Source organism: Anas acuta, chromosome 2 (genome assembly GCF_963932015.1).
Source record: "Anas acuta chromosome 2, bAnaAcu1.1, whole genome shotgun sequence".
NCBI classification, from domain to species: domain Eukaryota; kingdom Metazoa; phylum Chordata; class Aves; order Anseriformes; family Anatidae; genus Anas; species Anas acuta.
This window is the reverse complement of record NC_088980.1, coordinates 91751878-91770023: the sequence shown is the minus strand read 5'-3', so window position 1 is coordinate 91770023 and position 18146 is coordinate 91751878. Positions and strand designations below refer to the sequence as shown.

General features: G+C 43.8%; 1 protein-coding gene and 1 long non-coding RNA gene across 2 annotated transcripts in view; one reads left to right on the top strand and one right to left on the bottom strand.

Annotated features, from left to right (window-relative positions):
- Positions 1-4566, top strand: part of CLPTM1L (CLPTM1 like) — a 28950-nt gene extending 24384 nt beyond the window's left edge. The window contains exons 16-17 of the mRNA XM_068671217.1: positions 1377-1492; positions 2732-4566. Coding sequence (XP_068527318.1) covers positions 1377-1492; positions 2732-2816 — 201 coding nt within the window. The 3' untranslated portion in view covers positions 2817-4566. The remainder of the gene's footprint in view (positions 1-1376; positions 1493-2731) is intronic.
- Positions 4567-13342: 8776 nt separating this feature from the next.
- LOC137850798 (uncharacterized) lies at positions 13343-15866 on the bottom strand. The gene is made up of 4 exons (XR_011092819.1): positions 15531-15866; positions 15060-15139; positions 13738-14013; positions 13343-13465 (listed from the first exon to the last, which is right to left on the bottom strand). It is a non-coding gene; the product is annotated as an uncharacterized lncRNA (long non-coding RNA).
- Between the last annotated feature and the right edge of the window lie 2280 nt (positions 15867-18146).

Here is an 18146-nt window from a genome sequence, read left to right as displayed (position 1 = left end):
CTAAAGAAAACTAGCTAGATTAACTACTGTTAGATGAGCTGCCTTGATGTATTCAATTTCATTGGCTTTTGAGGACTGCCTAATGCCTGAAGGAGGATGGCTTTAGCCTTTTCTTCCTTTCATCGTGGTAGGATCACTAACTTGGAAAGGCCTACTTTTCCAACTTGCAAAGTTTTTTTTTATTTTTTTCCACAATAAATCTTTGCACAGGCTTGAAGTGCCATCCTTATTCTTTGATCACTTCAGATTGATGAATTTGTTTTGACTTGTCAGAGGCAACTTTCCTGTTGAAACTAATCACAACTTTTTCCTGTCAAACACCCCAGTGTTCTGCTGATGCTGTGTTTCATTATAGAGACATGAGTTTATTTTCAGGAGCAGGTCTTTTTCTGGTTAGAGAATACATGATTTTCTTCCCTTCTTGTGGCATGGATTCGTGTACAGTGAAGCCCGAGTAACAGCTTGCTAATAGTGAAAGGAGAAGCCCTGTGATTGACTGACGTGATGAGACTATTCACTGTTGGGTTAGCAAACATTTTTTGCTGAACTTTAATGTTTTTAATGAGTTGAATCAGGTTATTGCACCATCTGATGAGTACTGGAACTGGTACACTGTAAGAACTGACTTTTAGCCTTCCTTGTAGACTAGAAACCAATCCAGAGGAGTTGCCCTGCTCTTTGTTTCACTTACCTTCTCTGTCAAAATATTGGCATCTTTGCATGCTCAGAGCTTCTGTGCTGCTTTCCCAGCAAATGGCTGCGAATTTAAACTTTCTCACTCAGGAAAAAGCAGTGAGAAAATGTTTCATAATTGCTTCAGAAATAGAGCCTACAGTATGCCTAGTTGAGGGGAAATGGTGTAGAAAATTACATCTCAGATAAGGCGTGGATGATTGCTTCCAGGAGAGCGCTGGAAATGTTTTAAGATCTCAAGGCTGCCAAGTTAATGTGCTTAAGAACAGTTTTTACACAAATTTCAATTTCCCCACAAAAAATGAAGGTGACCTATAACATTTTGTAAGTCTTAAATCATTTGCATAAAGACTTTTTGCCAGTTTCTTTTAAAGATTTCACTGGAGTTAAATCCATATTTTTCCTTTAGCTTGGTAGTACTCTCATTTACCTGAAGCAGACTTAATTCCTTTTCACTTGTAGCTGTAGTAGTGTGCTCTGGATTTGACAGTATGGCCTTCATTAAGAGAAAGCATTTTAAAGTTTGCAATAGTTTTCCAGCAAAACCCTCAAATATCATTATAAACATGAAATAGTCTGCGTACCTACTGAAAAATGCTAAGAAGCCTGTTTCCTGTAGCTTTGTATGACAGATGATTTCATTTCTTCACAGCCTATTAAAATGTTATTTGTTTTATTTGTAGGCATTCAACACCTTTATTGATGATATATTTGCTTTTATCATCACAATGCCAACGTCTCATAGGCTGGCGTGCTTTAGAGATGATGTCGTGTTCCTGGTCTATCTTTACCAAAGATGGTATGCCTTTCTTTAATATTTATAAGAGGTTCTTCAACACCTTAGGTGGTTACAGTCTTAATGGTTTAAGAACTAAAAAAATAGTTTGGGATAGAATTTTTACTATAAAATATGGTCTGGATAATGGTAGTTGAGCAAATGGAAGTGTAGAGCAAGGAAGCCTGAAAAGAATACTCAATAAAATTATAGGAGCAAAAGCATCTTCCCATAACTGATGGTATTCCTGGACCCTTTCTAGCATGCTAAGGATGTAGTCAAGTAAGAAATTCCTCTTCTCACAGAACTTACAAATTATTTTCTGTTACCCCTTCCCCCCATACTCCCCAAAACTGCAATCCTCCTTTGCAGTAGATAGTTTGCCAATTTGGAGGGAAAAAAGGGGGAGAATAAATAAATAAATAAATAAATAAATAACCTGTGAAATGAAGACCTGAAGTAAGACAGAGGAAGGCAATTCTTAAAATTGCATTCACAAACTTGCTTCAGAGTTCTGGGCTTCTAATCCTCACCGACGGGCTACTTGTCCACTTCTGCATCTGAAGCATACTTCCCAAGTTGCAAGATGCTAATGAAGGATGTTTTTTGGTGAGGGATTGCACTGCTTTATATAGTTTTGAAACACAAGTTTTCAGGTTCTCTTGTGATTTGATTATCTGGCAAGTTTCTGATTCTTTAAGTAAATTCAGATGGGGAAGAAGGCTATCTGCAGTAGTCATTAATATATTATTCATAAGTTAATCTACAGAAAGTGTATTCATGTTCCCTAGAACAAATATTTCCCTGCATTAAGAAGAATTCTAAGCTAAGTTCACATTATACCAGAATGCTAAATGTGAACTTCACTTTTAGGTTTATGTGAATGCACATAAAAGAACAGGTCTCCTTCCAAGGTATTTTTTCTGAAAAAAAAAAAAAAAATAGAAGTACAACAACTTCTGATAAGGACTATAATCTGGATTCGAGTTGGAGAAGTGTCTTGGATTGCTTAACACTCCAGCCAAGCTTTAGGGAAGCCTTTTTATGAGACAACTGGATAAGTCTTAGTATGAAGAAGCTTGTGTGTCTGTATCTAATTTTTAAGACTCTTGTGTCTTTAGGCCACAAACTGAAATAGAGAATACAATAAGAAAGGAATTCCTTTTTAAAATTAAGTAGCACAGAATTGCTTAAATATCCTTCTGATAGCAGATAGTATTATGTGTAACTAATCTTTTTTTTTTTTTTTTTTTTTTCTGCCAGGCTTTATCCTGTGGATAAGAGCAGAGTGAATGAGTATGGAGAATCTTATGAAGAAAAGCCAAAAAAAAAAGCTCATAAAGAATAATTAAGAATTGAAGAATATTCTGACCCCTGGACTCCTACTGGTTACGTGTATTATCTGGTCTAAGGAAGGAAAAACTTATTTAATAAGAGTATTTTTAAAGCTTATGACAGAACTACATGGACTATACATCTTCTATATTGCCAAAATCTAGTTTTGATATCCTCCTATTTCAAGATCCCGTTTTGTCCTCACAAGGTCCACGGTCTGCCAGATGTCATTAGATAATCTTCCTGCATTTAAGCTTCTCTTCAGTGAAAACCTTAAGTGTCTAGACCATTGTAATTAATACCCAAATCCGTGTTTTTAAGACAACTTGGTAAGTGGAAGTGTGGCGCCATGCCACTATGAAAAGTGAAAAAACAAGCCATTGTGTTGCAGCAGAGTCGAGCATTACTGCCAGATTGGAAGCTGTCAAAAATAAAGTGTATAATTACTGGGCTGTACACTAATAACAATTCTTTCTAGTTGGAGAATGGAAATACTTGAGATTATTGTGAAAGTTGTAAGCGGACATTTGATTGAAGTTCATAGCTTAAAGTTAATTTTGTTGGAAATAAGGATGAGACAGATGGGATTCTGTCTCAAGAATTGTTAAAATTCAAATTGTGGCCATATTCTTAGCCCACAACATGGCAGAGGGCATCAGTTGTCTTAGGATGTGAAGAATGAAGATGTGAAAAAACTATAACATAATTTCTTTCAATATGTATCCAAGTTTATATAAGTCCTTCTGCATTGTTGGCAAACTTTATGATTTCTTGGCATAGCAGGTATTCATGTAACGCAAATCATTGTTATGTGCTAGGAAAGTCTCTTAACACAAATTATTCATGATGTGGTATCTCAGTGACCTAATAGGCCACTTCTTTCAGGCTTCAAATGGAATAATTCCTTGGTCCTTCTCTTCTCTCTCTCTGTTCTATTTATACAATGAAACACATCATTCAAGTGCAATGGCTTTTCTCAAATACAATACAAGTTCAACAAACTAACTGGAAGCAGAAGAAAAGAGCCTGGTAAAGAACAGATACCTTCCTTTCAAACGATTAAAATTCCATGCTTCATGAGAACAGGTCTTTAAGGGAGGTATTTTCATCTATTTTTATCGTATTAGTCCAAATAATCAGTTTGAAGTTGAATTGTTAAACTAAACTTCACAGATATATCTAGAAACTATGGCTCTGTTTCTAAAAAGCACTTTTCTTAATGACAGCAAGTGAAATATATAATACATTCCTTTCAACACTAAATAAAATGTGATTCAAAACAAAATCCAAAAGGCAGAATTCTAGTTCATAATTCTAGTTTTGGTTTGGTTGATAAGTTTGCAGATTAATCCTAATGATTTTTAAGCTTCTTCATTGAATTGCACCCTATTTGTGCAAGACTATTTAACTTCAATTTGCCATTGACTGAAAATATTAATTAACTTCAAAGAACACAGATCTACTCCTGTAGTCTCTAACTACTTTATGAAGTAGATTTTATCCAGTTCTGATGCTGAAGAAGTCTCAACATACAAATACTTGAGTCCCAAAAGGATACGGAAATGCACCTAACTTCAAGAAGTCCCAGACTATAGTCCATCTTATCCTGAAGTCCTTCTTACATGCTGCTGGCAATGGAAGGGAGTCTTGAAGTGAATATTTAACTCATGTTTATCTTAAAGTCTCTTTACATCATTAATTGTAAATCAGGAGGACTGTAGATCTATTGATGGTAACATTAAACACGCATAAGTCTTTGCAAAGCTGGGGTTGTATTTGCTACATCTTGTACCTTTTTTGGATTTGGTTGGAAGAAGGTCTTCGCTGTTAAGCAAATTATTCTGGGACTCCTATTTCATAATAGTAATTAAACATGTGAAAAACTTTCTGGATACAAATGATGCTTATAGCACATTCCCTTATTTGTGCCATTTCAAAACAATTAAGTCATTGATTGTTCTAGAGTGGCTTTTAAAAGTCCAGAATAACATATTCAGGTATTTCTGATGTTTCAGCATTTATTTTTATATGTAGCTGTTGAAAAATCACTATTGCAACTTTACAGTGAGTTTATTGATCTTCTGCCTTGCATTTCCGATGACAGTAACCCCATCATATTCCATACAGTAGTCATAAAGAATATATAATTTTAAATATTTAAATTGAATGAGACTTTACTTTTTCATTGTTTTATGCATTCCATTTCCAAATAAAAGATTTGGCATATGGAAGAGAGAATTATCTGTTGTTGCTGGAAAATTGGTGAAAACTGTGTAAGTAGTGTGAATTTGGAGATATTAAACAAAATGTTTTAACTCTAGTTGTAGGAATTGTTAGCTTAAAACAAAAATAGGGTTCCATATGTGGTCAAGGCAGAAGAAAAACTTCTTACATAAAATTTCATTGAATGTATTGCAGCTCATGCTGAATTATCAATCTCATCTATTGAAGACTTCAAGAGTAACTTAAATACTTCCTTACTTACAGGATTCACTGTGGTAAGCAGTTAGGTGACCATCTCGCGTTCTTATCTTCATTAGGCATGTAAAAAGTTTGGAAATTGAGGGATTAGTGGTTCATTTTTTTTGTTTTGTTTTGTTTAAGAGTTTATTGGGAAAATCATGTGCTTCTGGAAGATAGCCTTGCACAGTACTTCATAGCATACAATAATGTAGCAAGCATGGTTCTCTAAGGAGCTGTCAGCTCCAGCATCTATACCTCAGTGCCAGAAGTATTGACAGATAACTCTGTAGAGTTTGTTTGCTTTTAAGCATAATATTTTCCATTTTTTTTCCCATCAGATGATAAATCTCATGATTTTGATTGTGAAATGTATTTACTAGTAATGCTGGATCTCCTTATATTACAGCTTCCTGCTTCTCTGTATCATGGGACTAGGCTAATTCAGGTGGGAAGGGACCACAAGAGGATACATTACGAGCACAGCATCTTTTCTTCCCTTACAGACTCGTCAGGTTTTCCTGATGATCCTGTGTAAAGTCATCTGATCTAGGTCTAGGAGCTGAGAAATAAAACCAGAGAAAGCCTGGTTTTCCCAGATGCCCAATGGTAATCTCTGACTAGTTCACCTCTTAGTTCACCTCTTAGACCAGGGAGAAGTTTGGTCCCACATCTGTGAGGATCAAGGCCAGTTTCTAGCGGTTATAGTCTGTGCTCATAGTACGGACGGGGGTACTGTGATCACTTCCACCGTTCATTCATCTGTGTTAAATACCACTGCTGCTGCTTGAGGATATTCTGGAGCTAATCAGTTTGCTCCAGTTACTCTTCATGCAATTTTAATACTTCTTACTGCTGCTTTTAATATTGGGTGCCCCAATGCCCCGATGCCGTGTATTGTCTTTTTTTTTTTTTTTTTTTTTTTTAACTAACCCCTCAGCCTTGATGAGTATACCTCTTTTAGAGGGAATAAAAATACTTCAGATTTAAAAGACAGACACTCATAGAGGGGAATTTTGGCATATGTTGTCTGCCTGTTAATAAACTTTTGAATACAACAGCTTCTCCCCTTCTCTCCACAGCTTTCTGCTTAGGACATCCCTGTCCTTTCAGGCCTTGCTGTATGGTAACCCACAACAATTTGAAGCTCTTTGGGTGCGGTGTGTTCCAGCTTCTCAGTTTCTGGCCCCTAATGTCCTCTATAGTTATCCGCACCTCCACAATCCTTACCAACTTCAGAGAGCTGTCTGAGGGTTGTCTTTATGGTGTTGTGTTGTCCTATTCTTGGCCTAATGAAGCCTTGCAAGCCTACAAAGACTTGTGGGCTATTTGGGGGTTCAAAAAGTTCACTGTATATGTTTTTATTAGACTATTTGCAGCTTGCAGTCTCAGGTTAGTCTGTTGAGCAACCTAAAGCTCAGTAGATGTTTCATTGCTGTGGTACATTTGCATGCCCTGACCCTGCTAACCACCCGGCTGTTGAAGCAAGAGCTTGTACCTGGATTTTGTGTTTCAAGCCTACTCTGATTTAAACTTTGGGATCTCAGAGCATCAGTGCAAGAGAACCATGAAATCTGAAAAAAACCCTGATCGCAGAACTTAACTCCATTATTCTTGGCATGCAATAAGCATCACTCTGCAGCCTCGTGTAAGCTACCTATAATCCTCTTAAGCTACCCAAAGGAGCAAGGATCAGCAACCCATTATGGACGTGTTTGCTTACTAGCAAAAACCACCACTGAACAGCAGCCTGAAAAGCAGACGTGAAGATACAAGACTCTGCAAGTGTCCATGTCCTTCACTACAGCCTTCTTCAACTTGTTGCTTCAGAGATTTCAAGAAGCAGCTGTTGCTTGTAATAGGGGAACAGAAAAGCATGATCCCTTTGGGGCATGGAAGAGGGGAAAGGAAGAAAATGTTCTTTGGTTGCACTGTATTTTTAAATGAGTTGTTATAAATACCTCTAGTAGGAGTGCCAGAGAAATCCCTCACTCAGGATCTGGGCGTCTATCTCAGGAATTCGGAAAGGATTCGGGTCTTCTGTTAGTCAGTTACAGCCACTCTCAGGCTGCAACAATGGTTCTTAAAAGCTGCTCTCTTCTGCTGACTTTTGCATTTCTAAAGAAAGCACGGTCTTTGGAAGTCTCCCAGTGCCAAAGGCTAACTGAGTTCATACACAAAACAACAGGTATTTGATTCAGGTATTTTCATTCAAGGAACAGTTCTTACATCCAACTACCAGCAGAATTGTGTCTTTTGCTTCTTTCAGATTACTCTTCCCCGACATTTTTTTCCTAGGTTAATGTAGTTAGAGATCTTTCTTGGGACTGTGGCCTGGCATTGCTGTATTAGGCGCTGAGCTGTGAAAGGTTCAGCTGAGAAGTGAAAAGCTACTGCCTTTTCTAATGAAGTTGCCAATTAGCAGCTCTTTTTTAGGGTCAAACTGAAAAATTTCAGTCAGAATAACTCTAAAATGAAACAAAGAATACATTTGAAAAACATCCTGTGTGTGGTGAAAATATAGGTTACAAGGTGTAAAAGATGGTCAAAGAGTTTTTTTTTACAAGAACAACAAAAAAGGTTTCAATTAATCTCTTGGTACTGCAGATTCTGCAATCACATTAGTAAAAAAAAAAAAAAAAAAATACCCCAGGGAGGTGTGAAGTATTGAGTAAATCAAAATTTTAGGGAGTTAACTGTGCAAATGTTTTCAGCTCCACCTTTTCCACATTACAGTCATGGATTCTGAACTCGGGCAGAGCAAGCTTGGATGCAAATGGTGGATAATGCAGGCATCTTCAGCACTCAGGTAAGAGTTGAAGTCGGGAAGCAGCAGGACAGACCATGCCAGGGCTCCAAAGAGATCTTTGCCGGAGGGAATGATTTTGTGTGAAGGTCTCAGCACTTAGGAATCTCATCTGCATGAACAGAGGCATGTCGACACACTGAGCTTTCAGAAAGCAGTCACTGAGTTGGGACTGAACCACAGAAAATGGATTTCCTCTCAGCCTCTCTGTGGTGGTTTCACACTGATGGCTAGCTAAGTTCCTCTACCCAGCTCTTTCACTCCCTCTCCCCAAAAAACGTGGAGAAAAAGAAAATACAATTTAAAAAAAAAAAAAAAAAAAAAAAAAGCTCATTAGTCGAGATAAGAACAGGGAGATGACTTGCCCATTACTGTTAAGGGCAAGAGAGACTTAGTGTAAGAGAGATTAACATAATTTCTAATTTATTAGTAATGGAATTGTTATAAATGAAGTCTCAATCTGAATTTAGTAATATTTATAAAAGGCAAATAAACAGCATTGGGTGTGTGGGGAGTCTACGCTCCACCAACACGCATGCACGAACATCCTAAATATACAGAACATTGCTTTACATACTAAACCCGAGTACACCTCTACATATGTACAATCAGAAAAGGTAACAAACAATCCAAACAATCCCTTAAGTTCCATGACCTAACAGTCTCCATTTTGCATTCCTTTTGAGTGATATGTCTTGCTTTAAGTTGTCAAGCAACTCGGCTTTCGGGCCTTACATATCCTATTCCTCCTGGATCGAAGAAAAGCATGCCCATCTCCTTTTCAAGGCCAATAGGCCTGGGTCAAAAGGCACGTCCAGGTCAGCAGGGGGTGGAACAGCAAAAGCCTTCAATGGCTGTAGCAGCAGAGGGGCCCATGGCGTAGCAGTCGGATCAGTAAAGGAGCCCGCAGCTCCCTCACTGTCTGGCAAACCACACGTTTCTGACTGTGGTCCCACAGGGCTCTTTAAGGCCTCAGAGACTGCTCGCCAGGGGCCAAGCAATCCCACTGCAACCTTGTCGTTTTTAGTAGCAGAGTCCCACACCTTGACCTCATTTTGGTCCCATATTTCAGGCTCACAATCTGTCCAACTGTTAATAAGGAGACTAAGCTGTAAGGTTACTGGGACAGTCTTTGATCCTAAGGACGTATGATTCCCCATAATGCGCAGCTGCTTAGCAGCAAAGGGCAGTTGTGTGCCCGGCTCCGCTTCTCTCAGCTCGAGCTTCTCTCCAGCTCCGGTGCGCCCATTTCCAGTGACTTTCTGGACGAGCTTCTCTGAGCAGTTTGCTGAGTCTAGACGAAGCTATCGGCATGAGGCAATCAATGTGCCTGTTCTCGTCCTGGTCTCCGTTCTGCTAGCCTGTTCCTTTTCATTCCTTCTTTCTGCTTCTTTACTGATGACATAACTTCACCACATTGTGTTGCCTTCCTTGTTTTTTCTTTTCTTGAGGGCAGGCTCCCCTCTTATACCCTTCTCTCCACAGCAGTTCTTTTCAAAACAACTTTTCATTGGTCAAACAACTTTGAATGTAACAACAGCAGCAAACACCCAGAAACTTCCATGCCTTAATGGCTGGAGAACAAGAAACCCGAGACTGCATGGAGTCTCCTGAATCCCCCTTCTTTGTTCCAGCTAAACTCTTTTCTATTCCTGATGGCCTCAGCATTAAGAGTCTAATGTTATCTCAACCACGGGGGGGGGGGGGGGGGGGGGGGGTCTTTCCGACCCACCCCCATGGCCACAGTCCCAAATCTCCCCCTTCTTTATTAATATCAATCATTTTCTCCCCACGAATTACCACTCCATATATAACAGCAGGCCACAGGGGAACTGCTGCTGCCTGCCTGGAGCACCTCCTGCCCTCCTGCTGCACTCCCCTGGGGGGCTGCAGGGCTGCTTCTCCTCTCTTTCTCCCTGGGAAGCAGCTTTTTTTTGTTCTTTTTTTCTCCTTTCTTCAATATGCTCTCACAGAGGAACAAGCGACATCGTTTCTTGGCTTGGCTCTGGCCAGCAGTGGAGCATTTATCTAACGTGGGGCAGCTTCTAGATTCTTCTCACGGAAGCCACCCCTATGGCCCCCTGCTACCAAAACCTTGCCACGTAAACCCACCAGAGCAACTCTTTCGGTGAAGAAATTTTTCGTAAGAACCAACCGAAACCTCCCCTGGTACAACCTAAGGGGTTTTGTTCTTGTCTTGTCACCTGGGGCTTGGGAGAAGAGAACGATCCCCACCTCTCTGGAGCCTCCTTTCAGCTTCCTGTAGAGCACAGGAAGGTCTCCCCTGAGCCTCCTTTTCTCCAGGCTGAACAAGCCCAGCTCCCTCAGCCGCTCCTCACCAGACTTGTTCTCTAAACCCTTAACAAGCTTCAGAGCCCTTCTCCGCACACACTCCAGCACCTCGAGGTCTTCGCTGAACACAGTGCTCGAGGTGCGGCCTCACCAGAGCCGAGCACAGAGGGACAACCGCTTCCCTAGTCCTGAGGGCCACTCTGTGTCTGATACAAGCCAGCTGTAGAGATATTTAGATGCATAGATATGCAGCACTAGTACATGTTCCTTGGAAAACCGGTCAAACTCTCTTCAAACCCCATAAATTGATGGTTTCCTCTAACTGGCACTGACGCTTCAGCTGGATCCTCTAAATCCCATGTTACTGCTTCTGCTTCCCAAGCAGGTGACGGAAACTCCTCACCGGAGAGCAGAGGAGTTGTAGTTCTGTCTACAGGCAATATTTGGAAGTTTGGAAGATGCTTCCCTTGCTCAGCTGCCATCCCTATGTTAATCAATCACCCGATCTTTTGCCTTCCAGCAAAAGTCTTGATGCAGTTCTTAAGGAAAGTTATTTCTGAAACCCCTCAGCCAGCTCTGTGCACGCCAAACCTTTCATGGCACTGTGCAAGGCGCGGATGGCAGTGATAAATCAGGTTGTGGAATGAAGGGCAACGTGTGGGGAGGGAATTTTCAGGTGGCTTCGCGCTGCTTCGCAGGTCCCTGAATTAGAGGTAACGAGTAAACACGCGGTAGAAACAAAACCTTGAGCAAGGCTGAGATCAAGAATTGGCTACAGTGTTAAAGAGGACCTTTGGGCAGTGGGCAATTGCTGGCTGGCTCCAGGCGCGTGTCTGAGGGTCTCTGACCAACTGTGGGATAGATTCGGGCGCGTGGACAGCACGTGGGGCTACGGGGAGAGGACATGTAGGAGTGAAAAAGGGCAATAAACGCCTCCTGTTCCAGAGCCATCAGGAGTCTGTGTCTTGCATCCCTTCAGCAACACAAAGATTTGGCTCCAGATCCAAAATGTCATGTATGTGGCAATTTTATTTATGGTAGCACTCCCCTCCCGTCCCCTCCCCTCCCCTCCCCTCCCCTCCCTTCCCCTCCCCTCCTTTGCCTCCCCTCCCCTCCCCTCCCCTATGTTCCCTGTCCCTACACTCTGCTACACTCCCCTCCCCTATACTACCCTACACTCCCCTAAACTCCACTCCCCTACACTACCCTATACTCTCCTACACTCCCCTCCCCTATCCTACCCTACACTCCCCTAAACTCCGCTCCCCTACACTACCCTCCCCTCCCCTATGCTCCCCTCCCCTATCCTACCCTACATACCCCTACACTCCCCTCCCCTATTCTACCCTACACTCCCCTTCACTACACTACCCTACATTACCCTATGCTCCCCTCCCCTATCCTACCCTACTCTCCCCTCCCCTATCCTACCCTACACTCCCCTAAACTCCGCTCCCCTACACTACCCTATACTCTCCTACGCTCCCCTCCCCTCTAACACGCTACACTTCGCTATGCTATGCTACACTACCCTATCCTACCCTCCCCATACCTCCCCTACACTATCTTCCCCTGCCCTGCCCTTCCCTCCCTGTCCCTCCCCTCCCTTCCCCTCCAATTCCCTCCCCACCCCTTCCCTCTCTTTCTTTTATTCCCTCCCCTCCCCTCCCTTCTTGTCTTCTTCTCTCCTCTTTTCTTTCTTTCAGTTATCTTCAGATCGCTTCAGTCGTTCTCATAGCTCCTATCCCTGGCTGATTCACGGGAACCCAGCAGCAGCAACCAGAAGCGCTCCAGCTGCTGGGTCACTGGGCGAGCACCAGTCTCCAACTGGGAAGCGCTGACTTTGTTCTGTGGCTTGGACAGGTGCCTTGCAGTTCCAGCGTGGCCTGGACGTGTCCTCTTGCTGTATCTCCACCTACAGCGCAGTTCTGCTTAGAAGCGGCAGCAGGCTTTGGAAGTAGTCCCACTCCTTCCATTTTCAGTGGGTTAGCTTGGCTAGCCGGGTGGTGTCAGTCAATAGAGACAACAAAGAGATCTGGGTTAGAAACAGCTAACTGAGTAGTTCCTTTGCACAAGGGCAAGGAATATTTACCCCTTCCTAATGGAGACTGCAGTGTCAGAGAGAACGACAGGTCCTTCCGAGAGCTTGGAAATATCCCTTGGGGATGCTGAGTCCAGAGGAAATCTGTCTAAAGTACACCGTGGAATCGCTCTGGTTTACTTCCAGATACGGCTTCAGCTGGTTGCAGTGTTCTTCTTCACCTCATACCTAAAGTAAGATAAGAGGTCTCAATGCAGATGGAAAGATTGAGAAATAGAGAAATCCCTGATGTGCTTTGAGAACTTCTAAGAACTGAGAACTACATCAATCCAATGGTGTAACATTAAGGATTGCTTAGAAAAGTAAACGTTCAAAACAAGAAAAGGAGAAGAACAAGTAAGCTTTCTTAAAGCATCTATTCTATTGCAAGGATCTTTAAATAAGTAAATAAGTAATGAAATATAGACGCAGAGAGATAGATAGATAGATAGACAGAAACCTAAGAAACTGCTGCGCAGGTGAGCTTCTTGCTCTCTTTTCTCAAAGTCCCAGTGAATACAGCATCTGTGTGCCTTACAAGCATTACCCTCAGTCCACCACAGGTACACACGAGAGGACAGCCTGCAGGTTGCGGAGGCAAAGAAACTGCTCTGGCTGGATGTGAAGAGCCACGACAGAAGTTGCTGTCAGGGAAAAGATACACAGAGGGGATGGATGAAAAACACGGAGTGTGCTTCCGACCTTCACAACTTCTAAGCAAGTGGAGATGAGGGTGTGGAAGAAGCAAATCAGCTGCTGATCGAGAAGCAGCCTGAAGATTGCCCTTAAGCAGGGCCTTGCATTCTTCGTTTTTAGAGCATTGCTTGCCTTCAAGTGCACGATCAGGATTTTATTAACTTTCTCCCACTACAGAACTGCACCCGATTCCTTCACAAAACTTACGGGGGGAAATTGGAAGTCTTGGTCTGCATTCTCTCTTGCCTTCTTCATCTCAATTCTCTTTTGGCCTGTGAACCTTTTCGGATCAGAGGAGAAGATCCGCTGTAACACGGAGTTTTGGATACTGCAAAGGAAACGAAGAATCGTACTGACAACTCTTGTCAACCTCAACTGCAACCAGCACAGAAAAGAATAGCGAAAGAACGCCGCTTTCTCATGGGAAGCATAAATTTGAGCATAGGTGTCCTCTAGCTGAAGCGAGGTGAAGCAGGTTCCAAACAAGGGGAAGGAGCACACCCAAAAGCATTTCCATAAAGCTGTGTTTTCAGACAAACGGTTTAAAGACTTAGATTTTCTTACAAGTGAAGAATGAAACAAGAAAGAAACGAAAATTACCTGGACATCCAGTTTTCCTCTAGCTTGCTTTGCTTCTTTCCGAATCTGAGTCTGGAGTGACAGGCAGGGAGCAGCATTGTGCAGAAAAGCCAAAGCCTCCCCAGCTTGTTGTACCTTCATCAACAAGGCCTTTGACACTGCCGCCTCCTCAGCAACATCAGCAATTTCCTAGGAAGGCTGGTGTCCACCAGCTCAAACAGGAATGGGAAACCCCTCTTGCCACAGCTTCACACTCACACCAGAGTTGGCAGGACAGGCCGACGGACAGAGAAGGGTCTGTAAGAGTGTTAGAAAACAGACTTGAAACAGATTTCCGCCAACCCAGGACAAATTCCTTGCTCATCCCTTCCAACTGAACTCGAAGTAGAAGGAGGTGATCCCAAGCTGCACTCCTGACATCTCTGCTGCAAAGTCATCGAATGTGACATGGTACTGTACCAGCCTGTTAGGAACAGAAACAGGACTTTGAGGTTATGCTGTCTGATTCGAATGAAGCTCAAAGAGTTAGTCCTTCGGTATGTTTTTGTCTGCAAGTGTTTTCACTGTCTCCCAGACAATGTCTCCAGCAAGCTAGCTGCTTGTTTCATTTGTTCTGTGCTCTTTTGTTTTCTCAGGAAGGATTCTTAGAGAAATGAGATTAAAATGATCATCTTGTATGTCCATCCCTCCCTCCCTGCCCTTCGCTTGTCCAGAGCTTTTACCTTGTCCACCAGCTTGAATGAACTCGCTCCTAGGCGCAGTTGTGTCCAAGCCATTCTGTTGCTAGGCGTGTTGTGCAAACAGACAGCTCAGTGGTGGGGAGAGGTCACACTGTCTGCAGTGTGACCTCAGCGCTTACCAAGCAGTAGGGAATACACAGAGAAGGGCGTTAGGAAAACTTCAAGGCCCACATACATTTGAGGTGGAAACCATGTTTCCCAAGATAACACTGGGCACAACGCCATCATCAAAATGTGTTCATTTCTTGGTTCATCCAACTCCTAGGTTTTAGGTTTAAAACGTTTCTGTCTTGGCTTAAAGCACTCTTCCAACCTCTCTTTCCAGTTCCTATGATTTCCTGAAACAGCTAATCCCGCTTTTCCTTTTGACAATCTCACAGTCTCTTCTTTTTTACCTCTCCCCAAGAAACTTAGAACTGCTCTCGTCATACTTGACAACTAGATATGGAGCTGTATCAGCCAGAAGGAAGTTTCCTTCACACTTGCTGCTTCTTACGGTTCCTGGGCTCTTACCTTTACTCTTACTCGCCCTTCCTACATTAGCACAAAGAAAGCTGCTTTGGAGATCTGATGTCTTGTTTTCCAGAAACTACCCTGAATCACCTTTACAAGAGCTGTCCCACGCTGCGAGCATGCGTCTTGCAGTCTGGCCAGATATTTGCCTTCCAAGTCAATAACCAAATCTGTCAAGTTAAGAGCATGGAATTAACGGAGAGGAAATCCTTTTATTTATTTATGTATTTACTTATTTATTTATTTATTTTCCTAGACCGATGAATTGTGGGGAACAAGCAAAACTCCGGTGAAAACTGAAATGAAAAATGGCAAGGTCAGGCAGCTTGCCCACTGCAAGTGCTAGCCTGAAAGCAGGAGGAGTGCATCTTCATACACCACAGCCTGAGACACTACTCGACAGGCCAGCCCATGTGAGGAAGTACATTGCTGTCCTGAATTTGAACGTGACAGGGGGACTCCTAAGCCTCTTGTTTATGCTTAACAAAACAAAACACAAAACAAAACAAAACAAAACAAAAAACACACATTTTTTTCCTCAGCCAGCAACAAAACACTTACAGAAGGGAATGGGCCCTCTCTGTGCACCTCAAGGGGAGATGCACAAATCCTCGCGTGGTTTCATCACATCCAGCACCCTTCTCTGTCCCTCCCAGCAGCTGTTCCCAAAGTGCTGTGGTGACATCATTCAGGTCTGTTTCTGAAGTCATCACCGCAGGCGCCTCGCAATGACAGCACAACACTCCCTGTCGCTAATGCGTCTGTCTCAGAAACAGCTAGAGAAGTACCACTATGCCCAAACTGACTTTCATTAGAGGAGTTCCCAAATTATTCTCTGCTCCCCTACGTCTGCGGAAGGTGTGGGATAAATCTGTTCCTTGAGAAAGGATTACAGGCAAAAAGAGCTTGATTCTGATACGGTGCCCGTACTTGGAGAACAGTTCACCTTTGATTTCCATGGAAGAAAAGAGAAGGGGAAATCAACAATTCTCTTCCTCCGAGCTGGCAAGAGGAAAGAACCCCAATTCTCCAGGAAGCCTTAAGAAGGAAACTATGCATCTCCTTGCTAAACATCTTGTTTCTTCGGAAAACTTTTCCAGTCCTTTGCAACTGCGGTGGTCTGAATCGGGTGGGCAGCTGAGTTCCACCACGGCCGCTCTCTCACTCCCCCTCCTCAAAGGGAAAGGGGGAGAAAATACGATGCAAAGGGCTCAAGGGCTGAGATAAGGACGGGGAGATCGCTCAATGATTGTCGTGACGAGCAAAGCAGACTCAGCATAGGGAGATAGTAAGAGTTATTGCCTACTACCAACAAACTAGACACGTGAGAAACAAAGGAAAGAAACCCAAAACGTCTTCTCCCCATCTGCCCTCTTCCACCTCCTCCTCCTGAGCAGCGCAGGGAAACAGGGGACTGAGGGCTGCGGTCAGTCCCTGATGCTTTGTCCCCGCCGCTCCTTCTCGCTCCCTCCCTGCCCCTGCTCCCCGCTCCCCGTGGGGTCCCTCCCACGGGATGCCGTCCTTCCCCAGCTGATCCCACACGGGCTGCCCACAGGCAGCAGCTCCTCAAGCACTGCTCCCACACGGCTCCGTCCCACGGGCTCCATCCATCCATCCCCCAGGAGCAAACTGCTCCAGCACGGGTCCCCCACAGCTGGGCGGCAGCTCCCCCCAGACCCCCTGCTCCTGCGGGGGCTCCTCTCCACGGGGGGGCTGCAGCTGCGGCCCGGGGCCTGCTCCTGCGGGGGCTCTCCATAGGCCGCAGCCTCCTCCAGGCCACAGCCACCTGCTCCACCGGGGGCTCCTCCACCCACGGGGGGGCTGCAGCGTGGAGATCTGCTCCATGGGGGACCCATGGGCTGCAGGGGGACAGCCTGCTCCACCGGGGGCCTCTCCCTGCACAGCCCGCAGGGGAACTGCTGCTGCCTGCCTGGAGCACCTCCTGCCCTCCTGCTGCACTCCCCTGGGGTCTGCAGGCTGGTTCTGTCTTATTTTGTCACTCCTCTTTCCCACCTACTGTTCCCCAGCAGGGTTTTCCACCCCTTTCTTAAACCTGCTCTCCCAGAGCCCACACAGTGTTGCTTCCTGGCTCAGCTCTGGCCAGCAGCAGGTCCCTTTTGGAGCAGGCTGCAGCTGGCTCCGCTCTGACATGGGGCAGCTGCTGGGCTTTGGTGACAGAGAGCACCCCTGTAACTTCCCTGGTACTGAACCCTTGCCACGTGAGTCCAATACACTCTCTAATACTGAAAGGCAGTGCGGAAAAGTGGTGAAGAATGTGCCTGAGAAAGAGCAATGTGTGAGGCAGTTGGACATGGCTGTCTGTCAGCCAAATGGCTTTGAAAGGGATCAAAGAGCTTGTGGAGAAAATATTGGGACTGGAGGGTGAAAAGCAGCACTGAACATTTATTAAACAGAACTGAAATGTTCAAAGTTTGGCCAGAGCTGGCTGTAGCTCATGCAGTAAAGTCCGTGACATTGAAGAGCCAGATGTAGGAGGAAAAGGAAGGGATAAACATCTGTTTTAAGGAGCAGTGGGCAAGTAGTGAGAAACTGAATCAGATAGAAAGGTCATGTCTCACATGAGAACAAAGACATGCCATTGAGGAAGCATCAGATATGGTAGGAGACACGTGGTGGCCTGAAAAAAAAATAATAAAATAAAAACAATAATTAAAAGGTAGAGAAGGGTCGACTGCAACTCTCATGGAGAGTCTTGCTCCAGAGGATTGGGGTGGAAACACATGGGAAGAGACAGACCTACGCAAGTCTGGCTGTTGATAACAAGGAACAATAATGGTGCTAGGAAGGGCACTTCTGTCCCAGTGCAAGACAAGCTCTGTAGTACAGGAAGCCAGATACGGAAGCAAACGTCACCCCCAGTTACTGAGACCACCACAAAGAAAACCAAGGCTGCAGCTGCAGCCCAGCAAAGAACGGAACAAGTTACTGTCACAGTAGGCTTCATTCATGTAAAATTAAAGCCATGAAAGATGATGGGTGCCCTAAAAATGGTTATTGATACTCATTATCTGGTTAACGTGGAAGGACATCCTTGGCTAACAGTATGGGGTTGTATGGGTCTAGCTAAAGCAGTAGCCTGAGGGTGAGACTGGGAATAATATCAGCAACTATTCTGATTTTATTATTTACTTTTTTTTTTTTTTTTTTTTTTTTTTT